The sequence below is a fragment of the Myotis lucifugus genome, unplaced genomic scaffold (genome assembly GCF_000147115.1).
Source record: "Myotis lucifugus unplaced genomic scaffold, Myoluc2.0 scaffold_780, whole genome shotgun sequence".
Classification (NCBI taxonomy): domain Eukaryota; kingdom Metazoa; phylum Chordata; class Mammalia; order Chiroptera; family Vespertilionidae; genus Myotis; species Myotis lucifugus.
The window spans coordinates 157132-183652 of record NW_005871828.1 but is presented as its reverse complement, the minus strand read 5'-3'; the positions used below and the strand labels follow the sequence as shown (position 1 = coordinate 183652).

Here is a 26521-nt window from a genome sequence, read left to right as displayed (position 1 = left end):
TCTATACTACGACTCGATGTACCTGGCTCCTTAAGGCGTGTTAACTTCATACCCTGATCAATTACGAAACTGCTCAAGAGTAGTAACAATCATACTCCGGGCCCAGGGTCTGGAAACCCCAACTGGGACAGGTGCGGAGCCCGCGGGCGCAGGAGGGGTTCCGGGGGGTGGCCGCGGGTGCAGGAGGGGTGGCCGCGGGTGCAGGGGGGGTGGCCGCGGGTGCCGGGGGTGCAGGGGGTGGGTTCTCCCGGCCCCTGGCCGCTCCGCTCGGTCTGGCAAGCCGGTTCGACAGGGCGGCGTGCTCCGTGCGGGTCTCTGGCTGTGACGAGGGGCGAGCGCGGGAAGCGGGGACAGTGGTCATTTTGACCCAAGGGATCGCCTTCAGTTCGGGGCAGAGGACCTCGCGGCGGGCTGTCGCCGCGGTTTCCCTCCTGCACCTCCGGGTCCGGGTCCGGGTCGGCGGTGGCTGTCGGTCCCTCCTGACCGCCGGGAGGAGGGTGTGGATGCCGAGGAGGGAGGACGCGCCGGGGCGGGACTCGCAGGCGCCTCCCGGGACCTTGGGTCGGTCCCTGGCCCCAGACACGTGCCCTTATCAGTACTTGAAAGGTGACTCCTGTGACCTGGAAACAGTTCTTAGTCTCATTTAATGTTAATTTAAATTTTAAGACCAAAGCAGCGCATGCGTAAGTACTTAGTTGCCGGTGGTCCTTGTGACGCGTCGGATTGAATAAAGTGAGTTACTGCATGAAACCCCGACCGCTCTTCCTGCTTCCACGCTGCCCACTCGCGGAGTTGTGTTTCTCGGGACAGACATTCCCAGGTCCCGATGGCACTTTGCTGGGCGAGGCTCTTAGCGTCCTATCAGCAACTCGGTAGGGATTCTTTGAACGTTGAAAATGTAAACTGATTTGTGAATAGTTTTAGATTTTCAGGAAGTTGGCCGAGATGACAGTTCCTGTGTGCTCTGCACCTAATTTCTCTTCTCTTTTCTAGACATCAGTATAGGCTCAGGCCTTTGTAAGGAAGCAGGTTCACTCGGAGGTTGAAGCCTAGATTCATGGGCGGGGGGACCGCCCACGCTGGAAAGTTCTCGGTCTGCAGCCTCTTTCTTCCCTTGCTGCCCCCTGGCACTCCCTGTCTGTCTGCAGCTCCCAGGTGTCTTCTCTGGCTCAGTCCCGGCTCCCACCCACCTGCCATGGCAACTTGGTTGCTATGGGCACCAAGGGTTCCCTCGCCCAGGCAGAGCCCCAGACCTCACTTGTCCTGGCCTTGCCAGTGTCACTGATGTTCAGTTTCTGTGGAGCCACCGGACACACCTGCCGTCACCTGTCACTTCTCAGTGGCTTTGCTGGGTCCCGGCCCCTTCCACCAGTTCCCAGCATTCGGATGCCGTCCATCTGTGCCATGATCGTGGGAACCTGTCCTCATCGTCCCATGTGCTGCTGGGCATTTAAACTGTGCTTAGTGTGACTGGAGAAGTGAAGTTTCAATTTTATTTCATTTTCTTTGTTTTGAGTGAAGTAGCCACAGGGCTAGTGGCTACTGTTGGGCAGCACAGTTCCAGACGTGGCCTCCCCATCAGCGGGCTGTGGCTGCCCTCCCACAGCCGCTCCTTCCCATCACCTGCTTCCTTTCTCTGTCACTGGTCACCTGCTGTTACCAGTCTGTCCCTGCAGAACAAGCTGCAGAAGGGCTTTGTGTGTCTGTTTTGCTCCCCGCCTGGTCACCCACAATAGGCCTGGCACCCGGCTCTGGGGTGGATGAGGGCCTTGGCTCCTGTTCTCTCCCCGGACAGCGAGACCATCTTGTCGGGAAGTTCTCCAGGGTGGCATGCGAGGCGGGTCACAAGGACATACTGTCCTGTTTCAACGTTAGGCGAGAACCGCTCTCCCTGGTCAACCTTCGGAAGAGGCACTCGGGCTCAGGAGACGAGGACTTGGCGTCCAGGATCGACAACTACAAAGCCAAGGCCACACGGCACATCTTCCTCATCAGGCACTCCCAGTACCACACGGACGCCCCCCGGGAAAAGGACCGCACCCTGACACCCCTGGGTATGTGGGGGGCTGAGCCCCGACGGGCCCCTGCGGCCGGCCTCCCTGAGCCTGTTGGCCCAGATTCGAGCATTGTCGTTATCAGCAGTTCTCAGCCTCTGACACAAGACCGGCTTTGAAAACGCCCTCAACTTCAAATATTGCAAAGATATTGTGGGTGTGGTTCCAGGCCATGGCAGTAAAGCTGGTTGTAATTTTTTTGCTGGTGGAGGGTCTTGCCTTCAATTAGTAAAAAAAAGCAAGGTCTGTGCAGCACAAGAAAATGAGGTTGCCCGTTGCCGCAGGCAGCGACACCCGTGTTCACATCTGTGGGGCTCACATAGCCAGTGGGGCCACAGCCTTCGAGCCTTAGTCTTTGGACAAAGTCGAGACAGATTGGTGTGAGGGACTCAGGGACAGTAGGCAGGGCCCACCCAGATGTTAGCGACCCTCTACCTTCGTCATTGTCTAATGGTTTTTTTCTGCCTGGGACTGAAGGTCACTAGATCGACTCATTGTTACTTGGTAAGGACTGAAGTGTTTGTGGGGTGCACAGGAGGGACTCCAGCAGCATGTAATCCTCATGTCTCACCTTCAAGGTCGTGAACAGGCTGAGCTCACTGGTCTCCGACTTGCAAGCTTAGGGTTGAAGTTTAATAAAATCGTCCATTCCTCCATGACCCGCGCAGTAGAAACCACCGACATCATCAGCAAACACCTGCCAGGTGAGTGGCCGTCCCGGTGCCTCCGCAGCTTGAAGGGACACCCGGGGTCTCCGCTGATCCCTGCTGCTCCGCAGGTGTCTCCACGGTCAGCACCGACCTGCTGAGGGAAGGCGCCCCCATCGAGCCGGACCCGCCCGTGTCTCACTGGAAGCCGGAAGCTGTGGTAAAACGCCCGAGGACAGTGGTCTCCCTTCCCTTGCTGCCCCCTGGCACTCCCCTCCTCCGTCCACTCGGGCTGGCAGCCTCCAGGCTTAGGTGCCTCTCTCTGCCCCCAGCAGTATTATGAAGACGGAGCCAGGATCGAGGCCGCCTTCCGGAACTACATCCACCGGGCAGATGTCAAGCAGCAGGAGGACAGTTACGAGATCTTCATCTGCCACGCCAACGTCATCCGCTACATCGTGTGCAGGTGAGGGGCCCTCGGCCTGGCCTGCCTCGGGCCTTCCCACTGTCCTGGAGGGCGCGTGTCTGGAGTTTCTCGTGAGCGTGTGTCTGGGCAGCAGTAGCCTGGGTCCTGTCCCGGGTGGTGTGAGCGTGGCCCTGGTGAAGGCACCGTTCCGTGTGTGCTGCACCTGTCCCTGCACAGTCGTGTCCCCCGCGGTGGCGACGTGCCCACATCCTGTTTCCTCGGGTTCGCACCGACCGAGTCCCCTGCTGCACGGCTGGTGTGTGCCGCGGTCTGTCCTTGTTACCATAGTTGCAGGAGCCAGTCTCTGCCTCCCTTTGCGTGTATCAGGTGGGCTCTGGGGCCTTCATTTTGTGCTGAGTCGCACCCACCTCCGTAGTCACCTTGCTGCTCCGCTGCCAGTCAGGGAACTCCTTCCCCGGCTTCGGTGCCCGTCCTTCCTGGCTGCACAGAGAGTCCCAGGACCCTGGTGACGTGGGCCCTGAGCAGCAGCCAGTGTCAGTGACTGGAGGTGGGGCAGCCAGCTGGGTGCAGCTGGGTGCTGTGTATTGAAAATAACTGAGGAACCCCCCCCCCCCCAATCCATTAGAAAGTGTCAGGCACTCCCATCACTGAGGGGCTGCCCTCAGGACAAGTCCAGCAGTGGCAGGACAGGACACATGTCAGCCAGCTGCCCAGGGCCTCCACTCGGCCTGCTTGACCCTGGGCCTGTGGCCTGGGCTGTGGGCAGCCGTCTCCCCTCAGATGTCACCTGCCCAGCCCCAGTGAGGGCCAGGGGTTCAGCTCACTCGGGCTCCCAGCCAGACCCATGCTCTGGGGATGAGGGGCGCCTGGGCTCCACGCCCTTCACTCCAGTGCTCTGGGGGCCCAGCCTCGGCGCCTGTGCTCAGTGCACATTGTTCCCGGGCTGTGCTGCTTGCTGCTCTGGGCACCTGAGGGCAAGCTGCCTGGGGGCTGCTGTGCTGTGCTGTGTGGACAGAGCGTTATTCACATCCTGGGACAGGTTGGCCTAAGCAGTCACTGCTGGGTGACCCCCATGCTGCAATGGCACCAGGAGTGCTTGGGGCTTGGAGTAGGGGTGACCTGTGAACTAAAGGGCCAGAAAGAGCCAAGGCATCTCCGTGGTGACTGAGGGCAGACGCTGAGGACAGCGAAGGCCACACGGAGACTATGGAGCAGGAAGGTTATTCCTTGACGTTGACAGAACTCATGGTGGCTGCGGGTACAGGGTAAGCCGGGGCCATGCTACTCGTCCCCAAGCTCTGGGCACGGAGGATGCCTGGTGCCCCAATAACACTGGGCTTTTTAGTAAATACTAACCATGCCTAATGGAGAGCAAGGAAAGGCTCCGTGGCTGGGAGCTGTCCCTGCCTGCCTCTCACAATGGAAACAAATCGTGTGCACTTAGAGGAAACCAGTGTGTTTCTGACTCATGGGCAGGTCATGACATGTGCGATGCAATCCCATAAATGCTGTCACTCGGCCCAGCGCCTGGTCTGCAGGCGGGGCTAGAGCTCGGCGATCCCTGCAGCACATTCTCCCCCCTCCTCTCCCCAGGGCACTGCAGTTCCCTCCAGAAGGCTGGCTCCGCCTCTCCCTCAACAATGGCAGCATCACCCACCTGGTGGTCCGGCCTGACGGCTGCGTGGCGCTCAGGGCCCTCGGGGACACAGGGTTCATGCCTCCAGACAAGATCTCCCGCTCCTGAGCCCCACTCTCCTCACCCGTGCCCGGCTCTGGCATGGGAGCCACCAAGAACACGGAGACCGTGCCTCCGTCCACTCCACAGGCTGCGCTGGGTCACCTCATTTCTCTAGGACCAGGCGGAGGCGGGTGAGGTGTCTCAACTGCCGCGTGTCATTCTGGCCCAGGATGGAAAGCGGAACGTGCTGGTACTTTGGCGAGGTTTCCTGCCCAGTCTCACCCCCAGGAGCCTGTGGGGTGAAGGCCTCCTCACAGGTGTCACCGTGGGGACCACAGCACCTGCAGCAGCCACACGACCCCTTGAGGCACTCAGCAAAGCCCGCCGGCACCAGGGACTTGGGGAGCCCAGCATTTCCATCCATAACTTATTTCGCTTCGTACGTTCTTCACATTCTTAAACCCTTTCGTCACTTTGTTAAATATTTTTCCATCTGGTTCTTGGGTTGAGAACCAATGTCTCACTCCACAGTCTTGCATCCCTGATGCTGTTGGGTGTGAACACACTTGTGTTATTAGGCCTCTCTGGACACAGGAGCACCTGGGCAGGTGAGAGGGGATGCCACCTGCTGGTTTCACAGGAGAGGGGCCAGGTGGGGATAGCAGAAGAGTCCTGTTTCAGTAAAATAGCTAGCCGACAGCTCATTCTGTGTGCCTCTGGCTGTTAAACTTTCATGCTTATGGATTAATATATTTGAACAATGATGTGTCCATCCCAAATATTTACAAAAACGGTGTAATTTCTATGAAGTGGTTATGAACATTTTCTGCAGTGCAACTAAATGGGATGTCTGATCCATGTCTGTCAACTTTGGAAATAACTACAAAATAAAACTTTATTTTACTGGTTTTCAAAGTGCTAATTGTGAATGTTTTAAAAAAGCCTGACAAAGGCAGCCCACACTGGCTGACACCCAGGAATGAGGCTTTGCTGGGCAGTTGCCACCAGAGGCCTTGGTGACGGACCCTGAGCCAAGACTGAGTCTGACGAAAAATGGCGTTTTAGAAGCAGCAACCACATGCACCGTTCCCAGGAATAGTTTTGACAGCTAAGCCAGGATCTGTGCCAACTTCTAGAAACACAAATGTGACAGGTGCACTCACGTCTGACCTCAGGGTGAGCCCTGGACCCCAGGAGCTACAGGCCTGAAGGGGGAGGGGGCGGCAGGCCCTCTTACCTGTCCTGTCTTCAGACCTTTTTATTTTTTTTATTTTTTTTTTTTTTCTTTCTTTTTTTTTTTTTTTTAAATATATATTTTATTGATTTTTTACAGAGAGGAAGGGAGAGAGATAGAGAGCTAGAAACATCGATGAGAGAGAAACATCAATGATGAGAGAGAATCATTGATCGGCTGCCCTCTGCACACTCCCTACTGGGGATTGAGCCTGCAACCCAGGTACATGCCCTTGACCGGAATCGAACCTGGGACCCTTCAGTCCGCAGGCCGGCGCTCTATCCACTGAGCCAAACCGGTTTCGGCTTCAGACCTTTTTAGTGGCATTTCTGCCCTTTGTACAACCTGTGAGAAGCAAGGCAGCCTCCCAGAAACCAGAAATGAGCCCCCTCAGGGGGGACGCAGTTAAGGAGTGGGAGGAGGGTGTTGGGCATGCAGTTCCAGGGCCCAGTGACTGGTGGAAACTGTCCCCTGAGGTAGGACAGGTGACCAGAGGCTTCTGAAACAGAGGTCACCACACCCGAAGATTGGCCATCAGGAATCCATGTGCCATGAGGGACCAGGCCGACACCAGTGGGAGGCAGGTTGTTTGTGCTGCTGCTGCTTGGTCCTAGATATTCCTGCTGAGGGGGCTGAAGGCATAGCACATGGTGTCTGCACGTGCGAACGTCCGTGTCAGGGACAGGAAAAGCCTGTGCCTCCAGCAGTCCAGTGAGTGCGCCCGGCTCAGGGGACGTTCAAAACTACACCCAACGGGCAGGCACCCCACAACCCACCCTTTCCTCTGGAAGCTGTGGAAGCTTCCGGAAAGATGTAAGTTATTCAGAGGATCTGTCTGTGGTCCTTGCACATGGGACGGACACTCACTTGACAGCAGAGAAAGCCTCCCGGGCCCAGCACCCCAACCCACCGAGAAGCAGCTCACAAGTCACCTCTTCCCAACGACAGAAACGACACACCGACTGTCAGCATCACAAAGGCAGGGAGGAAATCTGTGTGGATTTAACCGATGCCACAACGTTGTTCACAAGTGTGTTAGGAATGAGGTGAGCAGTTTCACCAAACACTAGGGCATTTGGCCGGGTAACAGGTGAGAGGTCTTTCTGAAATCTTGAAATTATTACCACATGGTTTTAAAAAATTGGTTTCATTAAGTAGTTTTACAAAGATCATCACTGGGACTCGGCCACCTGACAGAAACACATGGGGAATAAAGGCCAAAGCCTCACAAAACAGGAACAGTCGTCGCAAGATTACAGCAAAAACACTACTTTAATCTCATTGAATATTTACAGCAATATACAGCACAGTAGGGTAAGATCCAGGAAAAACAGATCAGCACTGTGAATATCTGCATTCTGACTTCTGTTGAGAACAGATGCCTTTTAAAATGCCATTGGATTTTACAATAGAATGTTATTTTCTGTCTTCTATCTAGATTGTTGGCCACACTAGATGTGAAAACACCTTGTTAACAACCACTAGAATTTTTAAATCTAAATCTTGATGCTAATATTCCTGACCTGCCTCTTGTTATCGTGTGAAATAACAATTTTTATGAATGAAAAAGAATCTCACACCTACTTAGTATCACTGTACATCCTCAAAAACAAGCTCAGAAAAAATAAAAAATGATTTACAAAAGGCACTGGAGTCAGTTAAAGCACAGGTAGAGTTTTCTGTCCCTGGGCATCCGGTATGGGCCGGGGAGCTGTGGTGACCCCCACACCCTGTGCACACAGACAGGGGACGGAGGACCCTTAAAGTAAACCACACTCGAGTAACTAAACCAGGCTCAAACCTGCCGAAAGTCGCCCTCTAGTTTCTGTACTAAAAGGTGACATGTTATAAAGGAACTCCAACTGAAGTGAATTCTAAAATAGGAGATAATTTCAAAACCAGGGAACAACTTACAGGTCACCCCACCCCCACTGCACTGGCAGCAGAGCACACGCGGCTCAGTGCTGGCGGAAACACCTCCTGCTGCGGCGAGTCCTGCCTACCACTCGCCTCCCAATGGCTACAGATTTTGCCCAAGAGAAAGAACAGCTTTAAATTCATCTAACCAAGGAGAACCCAAAAGTGAAAAACCCTCCCTGAAAAGGAAGGTGAACAAAATTCACCTTCGTTTTCAGAACGGAGTTGAAGTGAGCATGGCTGTGGCAGGGGCTGGCCCTGCATGGCCATCACCGCCTCCGGCACCCACTGGGATTCGTGGGAATGCGAGCAGCGAGCTCCCGTCCCACGCGCACCAGGATGTAACCGGTCTGCATCATGACCATGTTCAGTTTTCAGAAAACTGGTATCCGCGTTTGCTTTCATCAACTTCTCTCAAAATGCCAGAAATCTATGTTTTACATGAAACATTTGCATTTTCTAAAATTCTTACTCTCAAAATGAGGATTAATAAATGAATCAGCATATATCCTTTTTCTGTGAATTTTAGCAACACACACATTAGCCTTCGTTAATGAGGCGAGAGCCCAGCACACGCACAGCCTACAAGGCTGCGTGCTGGGCCAGGCGCACCATCCTGCGGAGGTGGCCCCCGTTGGCAGGGCTGTAGCGCCCCGGGCTGCCCAAACGGGGGGAGTGGGGGACAGAGCCAGGCTTCCTGGGGCTGCCGCCTGCGGGACCACTTCTCCCTGGGCTGCAGCTAGTCGGGCAATCGAGATCCGGCAGCTGAGATGTCAACTTCCCTTTTATCGAGGGGCTCGGCCAACTGAGGAAACCAAGAAAGGTCTGTCAGCACGGACGGTGGGGGTGTGGGGAGAGTGGAGGCCACAACAGGACCTGGGCTCCTGCTCCTGAGCCTAGGCTCCACTGTGGCTCCAACCAGAGGCCCTTAGAACCTCGCAACACTGGCCCTGAAGACTAACAGCTCATGTGACTGTCCACGTGAATCCCACATGACCATGACCAGGAACCCCGGGCACCCTCCCTGCAGCCTCCCTGTCAGCAGCACCCTTCTGTTCTCGCACCCACTACAGACCTCCCTCCCATGGTGCCCCAGCCACGGCCGCACATGGGGAGCTACACGCTAGCGTGGCAGTGTCCTGGGGAACCACAAGGTGCACGTGGGTCAGAATCAGTCGCTCTGGACGCTAGTACCAGCAACCCCTGGGCCCGTGGTACCTCTGCCTGTCGGAGGGTGGGTAGCCCAGGACAGCGCTCCTCCACCTGTGCACGGCAGGGTGCCGCTGAGGGTCCAGGTCTGCACCCTCCAGAGCTGCCAAGACGTCGCGATCCAGTTTGGACGGCTCCTCCCTGCACGGCGTCATAGAGAAGAGAACGTGTGTGACTAAGAGACTTCACACCCCTGCCTGAACTCAGGAACCCAGCCCGGTGTAGGCGCTGGTCCCCTCCGCCCCAAGACCCGCTGTGAAAATGCAGTCCTATTTCCACTTCTGAGAACCATCAACCTGGACAGGCCACCTGGGAGGCGTAGACTAACCCCAGGCCTTTCTTCCTACAACAAGCTATATTCTTAGGACGTTCCAGTCATTCTGGGGGCAACCGTTTCCCCAGGAAGGACAGCAGCACAGGATGAGCTAGAAAGGACGTGTTCCCACCAGCCTGAGACCCAGGCTACGGGCAGAACAAAGCTTTCAGAGCATCAGTCAGTGTCACACGCGCACCCCTTACTCCACATCACTGCGCTCAGACCCGTCCCACAGCCACCCACATGCTCACACACCCACTCATACCCCAGAAGGAAGAGCCTCCGGACAGGCTCCTTCCTGGCGGCGACCCCCAAGGGCTCCGAGGACGCAGAGGTGCAGCTGTGCTGGGCCTCATGGCTGGGGCGGCGGGGACCCAGGCACAGGTTTGCAATGCCCGCTGACATCTCGCTTTCCGTCCTTGCTTGGTTGCTTCCGAGTCTGTCGGCAGCAGAAGGCTCGACCACGTCACTGTCCACCACTTCCGTTCCTGACGCCAGGATCTTCTCATCTCTCGTTTTCACACTTTTATTTGGTGTCTCGGAAAACCCACTTCCTAGATTCTGCAATTTGAGCTTGTCGAACTCAACAGTCAAGCCAGAGACAGGTGACGAGAGGGCTTCCTCCCCGCTCGCGGCCTCTGTCCTCTTCCCACGCTGGGTCTGGCCACCGCTCAGGGGGCTGCAGAAGCCATTCCTGCTGCTGTGGGGACAGGGCCGCACCTCGTCTTCTATAAGGTTCGTCCTCTGCTCCGAGGGAAGGATGTCGCAGCCCGAGTCTCTGGAAGCCCTGACTGTGGGCTGGCTGTTGTTTCGAGCTGTGTTCTGCCAATTCTTAATCTCTTCCAAGCTCATGTCACCGTCTTCATCGAGAAAGGCCCTCACAGAGATGGAATTGCTGCACTTCCCACGACAGCCTGTGAGGGAGACAAAGTGGCTCCTCAGGTGCAGGTAACAGAGCAGCACGACATGCACTCGGCCCAGCTCAGACCCCACAACCAACCCCTCTCTCATCAAAGCCTCCTCCTCAGACACAAGACCAAACCACCCACCTGCTCCAGGGAAAGGACAAGCAGGGTGAGCAAACAGCTTCCAGGAAAATGAGAAGGAAGCCAAAGCCAAAAGCAGCCACAGGGAGGGGTGGGCTGATCTGCGGAACCCAGGGCACTGAGCCTGACGGGCAGAGGAGCCGCAGGCGCTCCCGCATCCGCAGGGACGTGCTCTTGGTCGGGACCACAGACAGGGCCCAGGTCCTGTGAGCACAGGGATGCCCTCAAGTCCTTACCCAAGGTAGAAGCCTCGTTTTCTCCTAGGTCTTGTTGGGCCTTTCTGCCCACTTCCTGCTGTGCAAGGTATTCCTCCAGCTTCTGCAGGCCCTCCTGGGAAGACAGGTCAGCAAAACAGCCCAGAAAGTCCCAGTACTCGACCCAGGGGTACCCCAGCTCGTGAGCCAGGTGCCTGTGGGAATAAAGCACAGTGAGAGCTGTGCAACCAAAGAAAAAACTCCCAGAGCTGCTCACACAGCAGAGAGCCAGTTAAGGAAGAACCCCACAACCAGGACACACCTGCACAGCACACCCTAGAGGTAAAAGGCAAAACAGCAAAAACAGACCAATCTTTAGATTTAATAAAACAGTGACGAAAAGTTGGATAGGATTCTGGTTTTGGCCAGGCATACACAATTTATTAGTTCTTTTCAAGTTCAAGCTATACACCTGAAACTGGGCACAGCTTTTGTGAAAAAGTTCTAATGCTTTTTAAAAAATTCAATGACACTTTATTTGATTACACTGTAATTTGGCTCCCTGATTATGACTTCTAGTTTCTAGCCACCTGAGTCTTGTGTTCTATTTCCTCCCTCATTGCCAAGGAAGCACCCACTGTAGGGCACCTCACTCCAAACTCTGCCACCCCAGACAGAGGCGGCAGGCTGTCCCTGGGGAGGGACTGCAGCAGGTACGAGGTGGGCTACGAGGTGGGCCAGGAACCGGAGCTCCAGAAAGAGGTTTCCTGGGAACTCTGGCTCTCACAGCAGACGTCCCGCTCCCCCCGTCAGCACAAGACTTCCCCACGCGGCTGTCCCTCCTGCGACCTTCCTACCTGCCCGCTCTCTCCATGCCTCTTTCTGGGTCCGACTTCCTGACCCTGTGGAAGAAGCCTGCTTTCTCCCGAGGCGGGGTTTTCCAGAGCCTGCGAAAATCTTCCGCCTACGAGGAGAAACCGTGTGAGCTGTGCTGGGGGGCAGCGAGGCGCTCGTGCTAGAAGCTTCCACAGCAGCTCACCTTGGCTGGACTCATGGGCCCTGCGAAGGCTCTCAGGATCAGGGCGGGGTCTCTGGGGCTGCCTCCACCATGGCTGACGTGAGAGGTCTCCACCATCTGGTCTGGAGACCACAGCTCCCCGATCACGGGGGACGACGTGTCCTCCGCCCTCAGGAGAGGCACGTAGTAGTGACCTGGGAAGACACCAGGGCTGACCCACCTGCTCAGACGGCTCCTCACCTCCGGGCGTGAGAAGCCACACACGCAAAGCCGTGCTATTCCCGATGAAAGGCTGCCCATCTCTGGAGCTGAAGGACCTGGCGAGAGGCCAGCCTGGGCCGGTCTCACTGAAGGAGCCCACACTCTCCCTCTGCTGGGAAGTAAAAGGGAGGAAGGAGAGTGCCAACAGCGCCTCACCTCAGGTGAGAAGGGCTGAGAGGCAGGACTGTGGGGACAGGATCAGCCCGCATGGGCAGCAGAGAAATGTTAAAAAGAAGGTACATTTCGCTTCTCCCTTTCCAATTCCCTACAGGTCACGTCTTGAAAAGCTGAGCAGGCAATCCAACTCTGGGCCCAGAGTGATGAGACCCAGGGCCGGTCAGGCCGCAGAAGTGAGGACTGCCCGGGGAGCAAAGGGAGGAGCGGCCTGGCCTGGCATAGACACGGACGATAGGGAGCTCCTGACGAACAACTGAGCAGCCAGGGAGCTCAGGCGCCGCCTCTCCGACCTGCTTCTACCTGAGAAAGGTCAGACACACCTGCTACACGAGTGGCCTGCAGAGGGTGAGGGGTGAGGCCATGAACAACAGGCATCAAAGGAGGCGTTATGTCAAGACAGAGCTGGAACTCGAGCTGGGCGTGCAGGAAACAGTGACTATGACGAGAGCTGCCAAGTGGAGCTCGCCCGCAGCCCTGGCTTCACTCCCCACACAGCCAGGCTTGGACGCTGTCCGGTCCTGCCCAACAATGGGCCTCACACTCCAGCACCGATGCCCCTCCTTACCCTTTAGATATTCTCTAATTCGTTCCTTTAGTTCCACAGATTTATTTTTGCTTCTTTCACAAATAACCTGTTTAAAAAAACACAGAGTTATGTGAAGTTCATTCTAAATCTCAATTTATCACATTTTCTTATCATTAAAATTTTATAAAACCAAGTTTCTAAGTCAACAAAATAAGAATAGTATCTTATACTCAAAGAATAAGAATAGTATCTCAGGCACAAAGCCCACAACCAAAAACCGTGCGCTGAGCAGTACACACTTACTTCTAGAACATTTGTAACAGCTTAAGGGGCCAAGACAGGTAGAGAAACTCAGATTATGGGTCACTTTTATTTCCTTTCTCATGCTGCTCTACACCTGCTCATCTCCTGCACGGAAAAGAAACCGTCGAGCGCACTATCAAGTCAGAGCAGAGGCACACAGCCAGGCTCACAACCTTCAGTGCTCTGAGTCTGCTGTTGGCAGCGTTGACACAGAACACCTGTGTAGCATGGGACACACATATTTGCTTTTTGCAACTCCAGGAATGAACTTTGTCAGCCCTCGAAGAATTGTAGTGACAAGAACATTTTTGCTAGAAGAAAAAACACCCAATAACCTCAAATAAGGAAGGAACCACAGAATTACCATCTCCTGCCAACCTGTGAGAATTCATCTACAGTACAATTGTACAGTGTATCCTGGGACTCGAGCAACTATGTTTATAAGTCTGTAACTAATTGTGAGCGATGCCAAATGCTTTTAAAATGTGTTACAAAACAGCAATTTCTATTGAAAAAAATATGCCCGCTAGTGTGGCTCAGTGGTTGCCACAAACCAGGTCACCAGTTCAATTCCCAGTCAAGGCACATGCCCCAGTTGTGGGCTGGATCCCTAGTAAGGGGTGTGCAGGAGGCAGCTAAACAATGATTCTCTCTCATCAATGTTTCTATCTTTCTATCCCTCTCCCTTCCACTCTCTCAAAAAACATTAAAAAAATGTGTGTGTGTGTGTATACAAGCACACACACATACATACACACATTTAAATGCACAGAAAATGTTGAATCAGACATATGCAAAATCATGCTAATTTCTGAATTGCATGATTGTCTAAATTGTATTCTTTTTATGTATATTGTAAAGAAAGTGCGCACTATGTAGCCACAGCAATTACAAAGAAGGCGTTCGCTACCTGACAGGTTCTATTTCTAAAGGGCTGGCAGATCCAGGGCCGCTAAGAGCTCTAACCCATGGTCAGGTCCACTTCCTTCTCCACTTCACAGGCACAGACACACCTCTGGCCTTTCTAAGGCACATTATGCTCAATTGCCAGAGTCTAGATCACGACAAGGCCTGCTGTGTAAGGCTTGTAAGGGTCAGGCAGGAATGTGTAGGCGGGGCTAGGACAGCCCCTGGTGCCCCCTGAACTGAACACATCATCACCATCACCACCACCATCACCCTCACCCTCACCCTCACCATCATCACCATCACCATCACCCTCACCCTCACCCTCACCCTCACCCTCACCATCATCATCATCACCATCACCCTCACCATCACCACCACCACCACCATCACCATCACCCTCACCCTCACCACCATCACCATCACCCTCACCCTCACCCTCACTACCATCATCACGACCATCACTACCACCTCTTCTGTTCTCTGACCCTGGTCAACTGAGGTCTGTACAAAGGGCAGTTGATATGAGAGTAAAATACAATCAGCACACTGGGGCTGCTCATTCCTCAGCAGACAGGTTCTGAGGAGTGCCTGTGAGGCACACACATTCACAGTCAGTTCCTCCTGACTTCACAGTGGCTGTGATCACAGACTGTAAGTTTACAGATTTTCATTTCTGACACCAGACAGTAACAGCATTTTACCAGGTACTCACATTTTCAGGTGTTTTACCACATTTATTCCGGGGGCATTTTGCAATCAAAGGGTGTGAAGAAAGCACGTTGACCACATCTGCATTCCCAAACTTACAAGCAAAATGCAACGGTGTGTCGTTGCCCTGAGAGATACAGAGAAAGAACAGTTATTTCTTTTTTTTAATTTTTTTTTATTTTTATTTATTTATTTATTTATTTTTTTAAAAATATATTCCATTGATTCTTCACAGAGAGGAAGGGAGAGGGATAGACAGTTAGAAACATCGATGGGAGAGAAACATCGATCAGCTGCCTCCTGCACATCTCCCACTGGGGATGTGCCCGCAACCCAGGTACATGCCCCCAACCGGAATCGAATCCGGGACCCCTCAGTCCGCAGGCCGACGCTCTATCCACTGAGCCAAACCGGCCTCGGCCTTTTTTTTAATTTTTAAATATGTTTTTTAAATGATGACAGAAAGAGGAAGGGCAAGAGAGGGAGAGAGAGAGAGAGATAAACATCAATGATGAGAGAGAATTATTGATTGGCTGCCTCCTGCACACCCCACACTGGGTATTGAGCCCACAACCCAGGCACGTACAATGCCTATTACTCAGCCATAAAAAAATGAAATCTTGCCATTTGCAACAACATGGATTGATCCAGAGGATATTATGTTGAGTAAAATAAGTCAGAGAATGACAAATGCCATGATTTCCTTTTTATGTGGAATCTAAAAAACAAAATAAACGAACAAGAAAAACAGAGACAGACTCAGGTACAAAAAACAAAGTTACGGTTGCCAAATGAAAGGGCAAGTTTGAGGGCTGGATGAAAAAGATGAAGGTACAAATTGCCTGTTATAAAAACAGTCATGGGGATGTAAAGTACAGCACAGGGAATACAGTCAGTAATACTGTAATAAATATGTATGTGTCGGACACTAGACTTATCAGGGGGGTCACCTTTATGTAAGTTACATAAATGTCTAGTCACTATGTTGTACACCTGACACTAATATAATATCGTATGTCGACTGTAACTGCAAAATAAAAAAATTAGTAATATTAGGGGACCACGTTGTAGAGTATCCGATTATCTAACCACTATACTGTACACCTGAAACTAATGCAAAATAACTGAATGTGAACTGTAATCAAAAAATAAAATTTAAAAAGAAAAAATTTATTAAAAAAAGAGAAAATATTAGAAAGTTAAAGCCACAAACAACGGTCCACCCGAGTCCACGATGCTTCTCAACTCCCTGCAGCTGCACCTCCCATGCTGCCTGCAGCCCAGGGGCCTGACAGTCACAGCTCCCTGGTGTGTGTGTGTGCGCGCGCGCGCACACATGCGGCTGTTTTCCAACCGTCAGGAGCTCAATGAATGCACGTCTCCTTCCTGGCCCTCCACATGCACTGACAAAGTACAGGGATTAGGCAAATACTCAAAACCAGAAACACGAGTCTTGGTGTAACTGAGACTGGCTGTTACGTCACTGAAGAAAGAGAAGGCGCCACACTCACCCCCTTGTCGGGCGTGTTCAGGTACAGATCAAGGATGTAACAAATGCGGTTCTGCAGCATGTCCGGGGCGTCATCTGGGTACATGAGCCGCATAAACTCAGGGTTCTCCAGCGTCTCGAGAGTCAGCTGGCAGATGGAAGCCTGATTCTCTCTGGCAGCAACATGCATGACATTGTACCTACATCCCTCCTGAAGGAAAACCACAGATTTTGAGCTTCATGTTTGTCACCCAGAGTCTTGAAGCTAAGGATGCTGGATGCAGGCTTACCTGCACGATGGTTGGGTTGTCCCCTGAACCAATCAGATACCGAGGATTACTCCAGATAAGGTCAGAAAAGGTGTCCTCGTCTCCCTGCTCCACAGCTTTTCGCAATTTAGAAGTGAGGTCCTGCGTACGGGGATTTTTATAGCTGTTTGCTCGCTCTCTGTTTATGGTTTCTGACTCAGAAAAGCACAAGCCATCTGTTGCTAAGAGACAATTTAAGAACATTTAATGTGAAAAAATTACAGATACAACTAATGCAGATTTGAAAAGGAACTAAAAATAATCTAAAGAAAAAGAGACAGAAGAAATGAATAAACTTAAAGGTTAAAGTGATTAAACAGAACACAAACAATAACAGCAACAAGAAATGATAGAACAGCTAAATAAAACCCAGAAACCAGTTAGTTGAAAAAAACCTATAATAGGTAATCTCCCGATAAACATGATTAAAAAAAAAAGAATATTTAATTTCACGAACATTTTCTCAGCACCCCCATGTGCTACACTGAGGTGGTAAGTCTGTGAGCTAGTTGGGAGTGACAGGTAGGGCCCAACGACAGTCCTCAGTGGACAGCCAATGTGCTAGCCTCCAGCAGCGGCACAAACACAGGGCAGTTGCATGTGAGTATAGAGCCAAACCCCCCTGGACTCCAGCTGGGAAAGCCCTGTGAAAGGGCCTCGAACTCAGCAGCTGGGGGGGGGACTGGGACACCTGGCCATGGCACTGCCCCAGACCTGGAAGCACGGGGAGCACTCCCAGAAGGCAGTGAGCCACAGTGATTTCTCTCGGTTAATGACACCTGAAGAAGTCTAAACGCGATCTTCTTGAGGCAAAGTCACACACTGGGCAGAGGAAAGCCTGTTTGAAATCATTCTGGTTTCCCTGTAAGAAGCATCCGTATGAGGCCAAGCAAGGGAACAGAGGAAACGCAGCAGACGGGACTCTGGACGATGGCCCCACGCCTGCAGGGAGAGGGCCTTCCTCTGGACCCCAGCCAGCCTCGGAAGCAGGGCAACTGTGAGCCCCAAGAAGGGACGAGACCGAGGCCAGGGCTTTGCACAATGCTGACGACAAAGGCCCCTTCACAAGGCTGGGTTCTGAGCCAGGAGGGGTGTGGTCACCTTCCCGACTGAATGGACTGTCTGGGTCAAAGCTGGTGCCTCAGCCCTGGAAGCAGGTGTAGCTTCAGGTGAGCAACAGACTGGTCTTGGCATAAAAATAATGGTCCTGAGTCTGATCGGCAACAGGGAGAGGAAGACAGAGGGAACGGGACGAAAGGTGATGGTGGTCCTTTCACCGCTTCTCCCACAGCTCGTCAGCGTCGGGGCCTAGAGTAGTGGCCTGGCCCACTCAGCTCCTCCTCAACTCTACCCGCATGGTCCCCGGTCCCCCCAGCCCAGCCCATTCTCTTCCAGCCGCTCCATGGCCTGGGCTTTCACTTCCTGGCAAACTGGACTTCTCTCAAAGGCAGAGAAAACTAATTCCTGTATACAAGGACAGAGCACAAAATACTTGCGGGCAAATTTGATAGTAATGCCAAGTTGTGAACTGCTATATAATTTACCTTTTAACCCACCATTGCTAGAGAGTGATGCTATTTTCACAGGAGAAAGTAGTGAAGAAGTTTTGCTTGGAGAAGGAAAATAACAATAAATTCCTCTAGCAAATTTCTCAGCATCTTCTCTGCTTGAAAAAGCTTTAAATCGGGATCCTTTGATCATCTTGACGGCTTGCAATGCTTCCTTCTTATCTTCATAAACATGAATCCTTTCTGGGAAAAGTAACAGACGGAAACAGAGAGAGTAACTGGAGCCACTGTCACGTAGTCACACCTGAAGGCCCTGAGTTACCAGTGAACAGTTGTTACCCAGCTGCCCGACTTTTCTCTTATTTAATGTTTCATACTCTTAATGCTGAAGAAAAAGGGACTTAGCTAGCAGAAAGAGCACAATAAGCTTGATTATCTGTGTGTGCTGACATAAATAACGTGATATTTTATACATGTATATAATTTTCTACTTAAGGATATACTCATATTAAGAAATGAAATACACGGGTTAAACTATGAACATATCAGCAAAACAGTGTAGAATTTTAGAAATAATTTTGGTCAGGCAATGCCTTTTTAAGTATGTCTAGAATACATAAAGGAAAAGAAAGTTCTGACTATATAAAAATATTAATGCTTTGCAGGGGAACTATCACAACCTAGTTCTGTATGAGATTCTCATAAATACATATAGTACAAATTAATGCCCATTGCTCAATAAAAATGGTCAAGAAGTATGACCAAGCAATTCATCAAATAAATACAAATAGACTATAACCATATAAAAAAGGTAATCGACCTAGAACAAAATAAAACTTTCTCTCATGCAAGTCATTCAATAATATACAGAATGACTGACTGAACAGATACCTGTTTTCCCTTTTTAGAAAAAAGTGTGAGTTCAATATTGTACTGTAGAGACTGGAAAGCAACTCTCGCATACACTGTGAATGGTAACATCTTTGGGAGGGCAGCAGCTTTCAAAGTTTAAGAATGCATCCCTTTGACCTGACAGTTTTACTTACCCATTAAAAAATATGTTTTTTTTTTTATTGATTTTAGAGAAAGAGGAAGGGAGAGAAAGAGAGAGAAATACCCATCAACTGCCTCCTGCATGCCCCCTAATGGGGATTGAGCAGAAACCTGGGCATGAGCCCTGACAGGGAATCGAACCAGCGACCTCTGGGTGCTTGGGATGATGCTCAACCAAGTGAGCCACACTGGCCAGGGCTACTTAACCATTTTTTAACTAAAATAAAACAATTTACATTTATATACACCTATATAAACAAAAGCAATTATTAAGTGAATAGGATTTTAGTGGGGAGGAGGAAAGAAATTTCACATTTTATGTACTATATATATAATATATACATTATATCCTAATCAACAAGTTCTCATTAATTCTTTCCAATACTATTTTAGTTGTTTCAAACAGCAATTTTTTGATGTTGAAAATTATTTATTAAAAAAAAAGAAAATTATTTATTGCCCATTTGCATTCATTAACATAACAGATGATCAGGTTATGTTGAAAAAATTCAAAAGGGCCCTGGCTGGTTTGGCTCAGTGGATAGAGCGTCAACCTGCAGATTCAAGGGTCCCAGGTTTGATTCCGGTCAAGGGTAGATGCCTGGGTTGTGGGCTCGGTCTCCAGTGGGAGGGTGTGCAGGAGGCAGCCAATCAATGATTCCCTCTCATCATTGATATTTCTATCTCTCTCTTCCTTTCCCTTCCTCTCTGAAATCAATAAAAATGTATTTTTTAAAAAAAGAAAAAAAGGTGATTAATTAATAGTAGCCAGCTAATAAATATTTTTCTTGATTTTTAAAAATTCATGTATAGATAAATAAATTTCAAGGAGAGCCCTATATAAAAATGCCAACAGTGGTTAATGTGGGGTAACGATTATGGTGACTAGATGACTCTTTCTTCTCCTCTGCTGTTGGGATTTTTAAGATCACCTTCTCCTTGCTGTCCAGGCACCCCCTCCCTAGGTAAGAAACGTCACGCTTGTCACTTTACCGTTTCTCGCTGGGGAGTCCTCGTAGGCCGGGTACACCCCATAGTACAGAGGCGGCTCAGTAGAGGCCCTCTCCACAGTTTTGGGGCCGCCAACCCCAGCCACAGCACGGAAGGCCACGGAGCAGGTCTCAGACTTCAGGGTCTCCTCCTCCGGGGGGTTCAAGCCCACTCCATAACCAAAATCTCTGTCTTCAGAAAAGCTGACCTGCTCTGCCGGGCTTCCCACGGTGGCCTGGTAGGGAGGGTGTGAAGGCAGGGTTCTTCTGTGCTCTAATAAAGCCTGAGCCAGTTTTTTCTCAAAAATGAACCTTGTGGTTGCAGTAATGGGTCCACATTTCAATCCGGCGTTGACAATTTCTTCTCTGAGCTCATCTTGATTCAGGAGTTTTAGTCGCGCTAAGATGGTATCCATTGTCATTGCACCTAGGCCCAAAACAACACAAACCAATTCAATGGTTTAAGTAAATCTTTTCTTCAAAAAGTGGTGCCCTGGCTAGGCAGAGCATCGTCCAGCTATGACAAGGTTTTGGGCTCCATCCCTGGTCAGGGCACATACAAGAATCAACCATTGGCCCTAACCAGTCTGGCTCAGTGGATAGAGCGTCAGCCTACAGACTAAACGGTCCTGGGTTCCATTCCAGTTGAGGGCATATGCCTGGGTTGTGGGCTTGATCCCCAGTGGGGGGCGTGCAGGAGGCAGCCAATCCATGATTCTTCTCATCATTGATGCTTCTATCTCTCTCTCTCCCTTCCTTCCTCTCTGAAATCAATAAAAATATTTTTTAAAAAAAATCAATCATTGAATGCATAAGTAAGTAGAACAACAAATTAATCATTTCTTCTCTATGTCAAATCAATAAAAAAATAGTGGCAAAAAAAGCTGGCTTCAGTTTCATTTCAATGCAGTGTTTCTCCACACTCTAGAGTCTATGAACTCCCTATGAGAATTTTCATTAAGTTTTTGGTTTCCAAATCTATCACAATATAAACAAAGTTAAGATACCCAGTATCCGGGCCATTTGGATAAGAGTCTTATCACCATGACAATTACACGCGATCACACTGACATCCAGTGGGTATCCGGTGGGGAAGCTGGCACTCATTTGCTGCCAGTTGGAGTGCAATTTGGAACCATAACAAGGAAGGCGACTGGACAGTATCCATCAAAGCTCCAACTCCAGAAATTTATCCTACAGACAGACTTGCACTTTATTCTGTAAGTGATAGGAATTATGCAAAGACTTACAACAGAGGAGACACAGATAGCTCGGGCAGTCGTCCTGCTGACACTAACAAGTAGCTCATGTTTACTTTTTTGTGAGCCTTCCCATGTGCTTGGTGCTGTTTTGAGCACTCTACATACTCAAAATTATTTAATGGTAATAACTCCGGCTGGTGGGTATCATCACTGATCACCCCCACTTTACAGATGGAAAACCCAAAACACAGAGAAGCTGAGGAACTTGTTCAAGTTATACAGCTACCAAACAAACAGATTTGAGCTGGAGCTTTAATCCATGTATTTGAAGAACTAGCAGATACTCTATGGAGCACAGCTAGAATCAGGGAGAAGGTACAAATGACAGGGAACTGACCACTGTGACTAATGGGGCTGGAGCCAAGGGCTCAGGCTACAGCAGGTCTGAATGATGGACGGATTAGATGCCCTGCGAGGGCCTTGAGGGGCTGCAGGCGGCCTGGGAAAATGCCTAGTTTCCAGTCCAAGTGCCCAGGAAGCGAGTCTACCCGCCCGAGGCAGAGCATATTAGACGCACACCCAGTGGAGATGTAGGCACTGAGCATCGGAAACACCTACAGCACACCACGGGGCATGTCAGTTTTCATGTCTGGGATTTAGAAGGAAAAAGAGGTTGGGAGTCATTAGCAGGACTCAGACATCAATACCCGCTGTAGCTGGACGCTGGTAAAGGGTTCATCCTATTCTACTTTTGTGCACTTCTTTTCAAAAAACTTTTTAGGATGCCGCCTCCCCCCACCCAACTCCAAGATTTCGAAAATGGCTGTGACTATTTGCAGAGGAGAATTCGGCTTATAAACAAGCACTTTTGGGCCAATTCCCCCCCCCCCCCCCCCCGCAGTACCCCCTCCCCCCCACCTCCATCCCCAAAGCTGCCAAAGAACTCGAAGGGGGAGGCCGGCTGAGCACGGGATTCCACCGGGGGGAGGACCCATTCGGATGCTCTGTACGTTGATTCCAAAATGGAAAGCTAAAAACTTAAAAAACTTCAATGCAAAAAGACACCGTAGCCCTGACCGGTTTGGCTCATTGGATGGGGCATCAGCCTGCGGACTGAAGGGTCCCGGGTTCGATTCCGGCCAAGGGCATGGACCTTGGTTGCGGGCACATCCCCAGTAGGGAGTGTGCAGGAGGCAGCTGATCGATGTTCCTCTCTCATTGATGTTTCTAACTCTCTAGCCCTCTCCTTCCGCTCTGTGAAAAATCAATAAAATGTATTTTTTTAAAAAGACACTGTAACTCCAGCCCCACACGGCCTGTCTCCGGGTGGTGGTCTGGGGCCTGTGCGGCCCCGAGTTCCCGGGCCGGGCTGACGGCGTAACTGGACGGACCTCAGCTTGTTCACGGCAAGGAGCGCAGGTGGGACCACCAGCAACGCGACAGGGCGGAGGGCGGGCCGGACCCGACCCGGCGCCCCGACCCGGGGTCACCCCCACGGAGCCCGGCAGCCCGAGGTTCCCAGGGGACGTCCATGTCGCTTTCCACTGACACTTGGCCTTCCCATCGGAGCCCGGAGACACCCAACGGGCGAGCCAAGGGGGCGGCTGGCCGGGAGCCGTGCGGATGCGCGAGACAGGAAGGGCGCAGGCGGCGCGAAACACTGACGCGCAGCCAGCCAGTCACCCAGGCTCGGACAGACGGACGGAAGGACGGACAGCCCGGCCTCAGCGCCGTCTGCACGTGAAGGGCCCCGGAGTGTTACTCCCGGCTTTTCACCGGAACAGCAGCCTCAGGCGGGGGTGCGCCCAGGCCGAGGGGAGCGGAGGGGCCTTACCTGGGTCCGAGTCAGGCTCCACGGCCGCGCGGGACGGCGGGGCAGGGAGCTCGCTTCGGCCCTGGCCCCGCGGCCGCTTCTCCAGCCGCCGCACCAGCCAGCGCACCGCGAGCAGCAGCACCGAGGCGCCCAGCAGCTCCCAGGCCAGCGCTGCCCAGTCGGCGGCCACCAGCCGGGGCCACAACATCGCCACCGCCCTCCCGGCCGCTGCCGCCGTCGCCGCTGAGAAGACCCGCGCCCCTAAGGACCCCGCGTCTCGGGCTGCCCGTGACAATGCCTGACGGAGCGATTCACGGGTCCTGCCGGTGCGGTGCCGGGGCTACACGCGTGGGCCAGGGCGCTCGAACCTGCGTCCGGTAACGCAGCGAGGGAGCGTGGCCGCGGCCCCGACCTCTGACGGTGTGAGGAGGCCGAGCGTGGCGTCAGGCAGTAGCGCGGGCAGCCCGAGGCGCGGGGAACTGAAGCGGGCGCGGGCCTGGGGCGGTGTCCCGGGGCAGGGGCGTGTCCCCGGCGGGGGGCGTGTCCCGGGCGGCTCTGGTTTCCAAGGGAACGACCCGGCCCACACGCCTCTGGACAGCGGCGTTTCTGGCCCCTTTGGCTGCTTCTGGGAGCGGAAGGAGACAGACCTCGCTGCTCGCGTCTTAGCGAGAGCTTTTCCTGGTAACATGCAACCGGCTCTTCGGGGGCCGACCCTCGTCTAGACCCGAGTCCCTGGGCCTCCTCGCGTGGGGCGCCGCGGTTCCCCCTGGAAGCGGGAGAGCTGCCTAGAGTTAAAATATTTTTTTATTGATTTTGGAGAGGAAGGGAGAGGGAGAGAGAGATAGAAACAGCAACGATGAGAGAGAATCATGGACCGGCTGCCTCCAGCACGCCCCACACTGGGGATCGAGCCCCCAAACCCAGGCCTGTGCCCTGACCGGAATCGAGTCTGTGGTGCTCTATCCACTGAGGCAAACCAGCCAGGGCTAGACAGTAATTCAAATGCAGAAAGAAACCCTGAGGAAGAAATGACATTTATGTTTAAATAATAATAATACAGAAACACCAATCAGAAAGGATATATGCACCCCTATGTTCGTAGCAGCACAATTCACCATAGCTAAGATTTGGAAACAGCCTCAGTGCCCATCAGCAGGTGAGTGGATTAAAAAACATGCATCTACACAATGGAACACTACACTGCGGTAAAAAAGAACTTTTACCATTTGCAACAGCATGGATGGACCTGAAGAGCATTATGGGAAGCGAAATAAGCCAGTCTGAGAAAGATAAATATCACATGATCGCACTCATTTGCAGAATATAATGAACAACATAAACTGATGAACAAAAATAGATCCAGAGGCATAGAAGCATGGAACAGACCTTTAAACCTCAGAAAAGGGGTGGTGGGGGGGGGACGGAATGAGGGATCAACCAAAGGACTTGTATCTATGCATATGAGCATGACCAATGGACACAGACAATGTGGGGGGGCAGGAGCTGGGGGGCAGGAGCAGATGGTGAGAGGCCAATGGGAGAAAAAGGAGACATATGGAAAACTTACAACAATAAAGAATCTATATATATAAAAGGCTAATATGCTCAGTTTTCGACGTTCAACCAGTCATTATGATGCGTAATGACCATCAGGGGGCAGACGCTCAATGCAGGAGCTGCTGTGCCGCACACTGGCCAATTACAGAGAAATGGCACCTCGGACCTGGCGCCCACAAAGCAACACTCGGCTTCCAGAAAGTGGGACACAGGCCCTGCCACCACCCTGGAGCGACAGCCCACACTGCCCAGACCTCGTGGTGCAAAATGCCGTCCACAGCCCAGCCCAGTCCAAAACAGTGGCTGTGGGCGCCGGGTAATGACGTCACGTAGCAACATCCGGCTTCCTCTCCCTAGACAGGAAAAAGTGCATTGTATCAACATGTTTTCATTTTTCTCCCAACCCAACTTTGTGATTCCATCAAGGTATTTTTACATCAATCCTGAATATTTTCTTCAGACCCTGAAAATGGATACAACATCAAACACTGAGTCAAGCTCTGGAAGCTCATTGCCAACACGTGTATGCTGAGGAATGCAAAACACATCATCGGGAATTGAGGGATCCAGATCAAGAAGCCCCGTTGCCCGATGTAATAATCCACTGACATATGGTTGTGCCAGCCACAATAAAGAGAAGGTTTTTATAAAATGTCCCAAAGGTGGTGGAATGGTAAATGAATCAGCTGCAGTCACTGGTATTAAAAACAATACGGCATGCCCTGGCTGGTTTGGCTCATTGGATAGAGCATCGGCCTGTGGACTGAAGGGTCCCAGGTTTGATTCTGGTCAAGGGCACATACCCAGGTTGCGGGCTTGATTCCCAGTGGGGGGCGTGTATGAGGCAGCTGATGGATGAATTTCTTTCATCATTGATTTGTATCTCTCCCTCTCCTTCCTCTCTGAAATCAATAAAAATATATTTAAAAATAACAATACGGCAAAGTCAATTATTTACTGGCATAAGAATGGTTGTGTGATGATAGAAAAAAATGGAGGTAAGAGAAGTAGCAAGTTAAACGCCTCAATAATAAACAAAATCTACCAAGTAATTGAAGAAAATCCATTTGTAACTTTAAAAGGAATTCATGAGAAGATTCTCCAATATGAATATGTAGAACTAAGCACAAGTTCTATTGAGAATGTGCTGAAACAATGAAGGATCACATTAAAGTGTGCATCTTTTCAAGCTGATCCTTGAAACTCAGAACAATGGAGATGCACAGAGTGTATGTGTTAAATTTTTCTTGAAACATCCCTGAACCAAGACAAAAAAAATCATATTCATTGATGAATCGGGTTTAAATACCATCTTCGGGGAACAAAGGCGTCATCAAAAGTTAATACACCAGCCCATGTGACCATGCCAACGATTAGAGGACAAAATGTTTCCCTAATTGCAGCAACCAGCATTCAGGGAATGGTGTGGCATGAAGTGATTGCACATTCCTGTTACTTCAAATATTTTTTTTACAACTTTCTCTGCAGGTTACTGCAGAAACTGGATGACGATAATTTGGAGGATGTGGTTGGTTTTGGACAATGTAAGCTTCCATAAAACCCAGGACGTATGTGATCTTGTTGGTCAGACGAGGCATACCTTACTATTCCTGCCACCATATTTTCCATGATGAATCCCACTGAAGAAGTTTTTTCAAAAGTTAAGTTCTGCCTGAGATATATTTTGACAGACCCTTCAAACCATGAACGTTTAACAGATGCTATTAATCATTCTGTAGTGACTATTACTCCTGAAGGTTGTCACAATTACTTTATGAATATGTATATGAAATTGCCAGAAGCGGTAGTGGGAGAACTACAATAAGAGAAATTATAAGTAAGTATTTCTGAAGTTAGAAAAAAATTTTATGTTTCTCTCACATCAATGTTTCTGTCTTTCCTTCTCTCTTTCACTCTCCTTAAAAATCAATGGAAAAATATCCTTGTGTGAGGATTAACACAAAAAAGAAAAGAAAAA

At 51.1% G+C, this 26521-nt stretch overlaps 2 protein-coding genes across 6 annotated transcripts; one reads left to right on the top strand and one right to left on the bottom strand.

Moving 5' to 3' along the window:
• Nucleotides 1–232: 232 nt before the first annotated feature.
• PGAM5 (PGAM family member 5, mitochondrial serine/threonine protein phosphatase) lies at nucleotides 233–5716 on the top strand. Of its 2 annotated transcripts, none has more exons than XM_014448217.2 (6): nucleotides 233–872; nucleotides 1876–2054; nucleotides 2633–2758; nucleotides 2833–2921; nucleotides 3037–3167; nucleotides 4722–5716. In XM_014448217.2, the coding sequence occupies exons 1-6, from the start codon at nucleotides 745–747 to the stop codon at nucleotides 4870–4872; spliced, it is 804 nt and encodes a 267-aa protein (XP_014303703.1). In that variant the 5' UTR covers nucleotides 233–744; the 3' UTR covers nucleotides 4873–5716. The 2 variants fall into 2 exon arrangements, with proteins under 2 accessions (XP_014303703.1, XP_014303702.1); XM_014448216.2 differs by having other exon boundaries at nucleotides 3034–3167.
• A 1573-nt stretch (nucleotides 5717–7289) lies between these two features.
• ANKLE2 (ankyrin repeat and LEM domain containing 2) lies at nucleotides 7290–23209 on the bottom strand. 4 transcript variants are annotated; one of them, XM_014448212.2, is made up of 13 exons: nucleotides 23008–23209; nucleotides 19976–20398; nucleotides 17966–18172; nucleotides 16404–16603; nucleotides 16136–16324; nucleotides 14629–14751; nucleotides 12744–12810; nucleotides 11762–11934; nucleotides 11580–11686; nucleotides 10765–10937; nucleotides 9748–10396; nucleotides 9176–9307; nucleotides 7290–8762 (listed from the first exon to the last, which is right to left on the bottom strand). In XM_014448212.2, exons 1-13 carry the CDS (start codon nucleotides 23192–23194, stop codon nucleotides 8540–8542), a joined length of 2853 nt encoding a protein of 950 aa, XP_014303698.1. In that variant the 5' UTR covers nucleotides 23195–23209; the 3' UTR covers nucleotides 7290–8539. The 4 variants fall into 4 exon arrangements, with proteins under 4 accessions (XP_014303698.1, XP_014303700.1, XP_023602784.1 ...); XM_014448214.2 differs by having other exon boundaries at nucleotides 17978–18172; XM_023747016.1 differs by having other exon boundaries at nucleotides 16404–16597; nucleotides 17978–18172.
• Between the last annotated feature and the right edge of the window lie 3312 nt (nucleotides 23210–26521).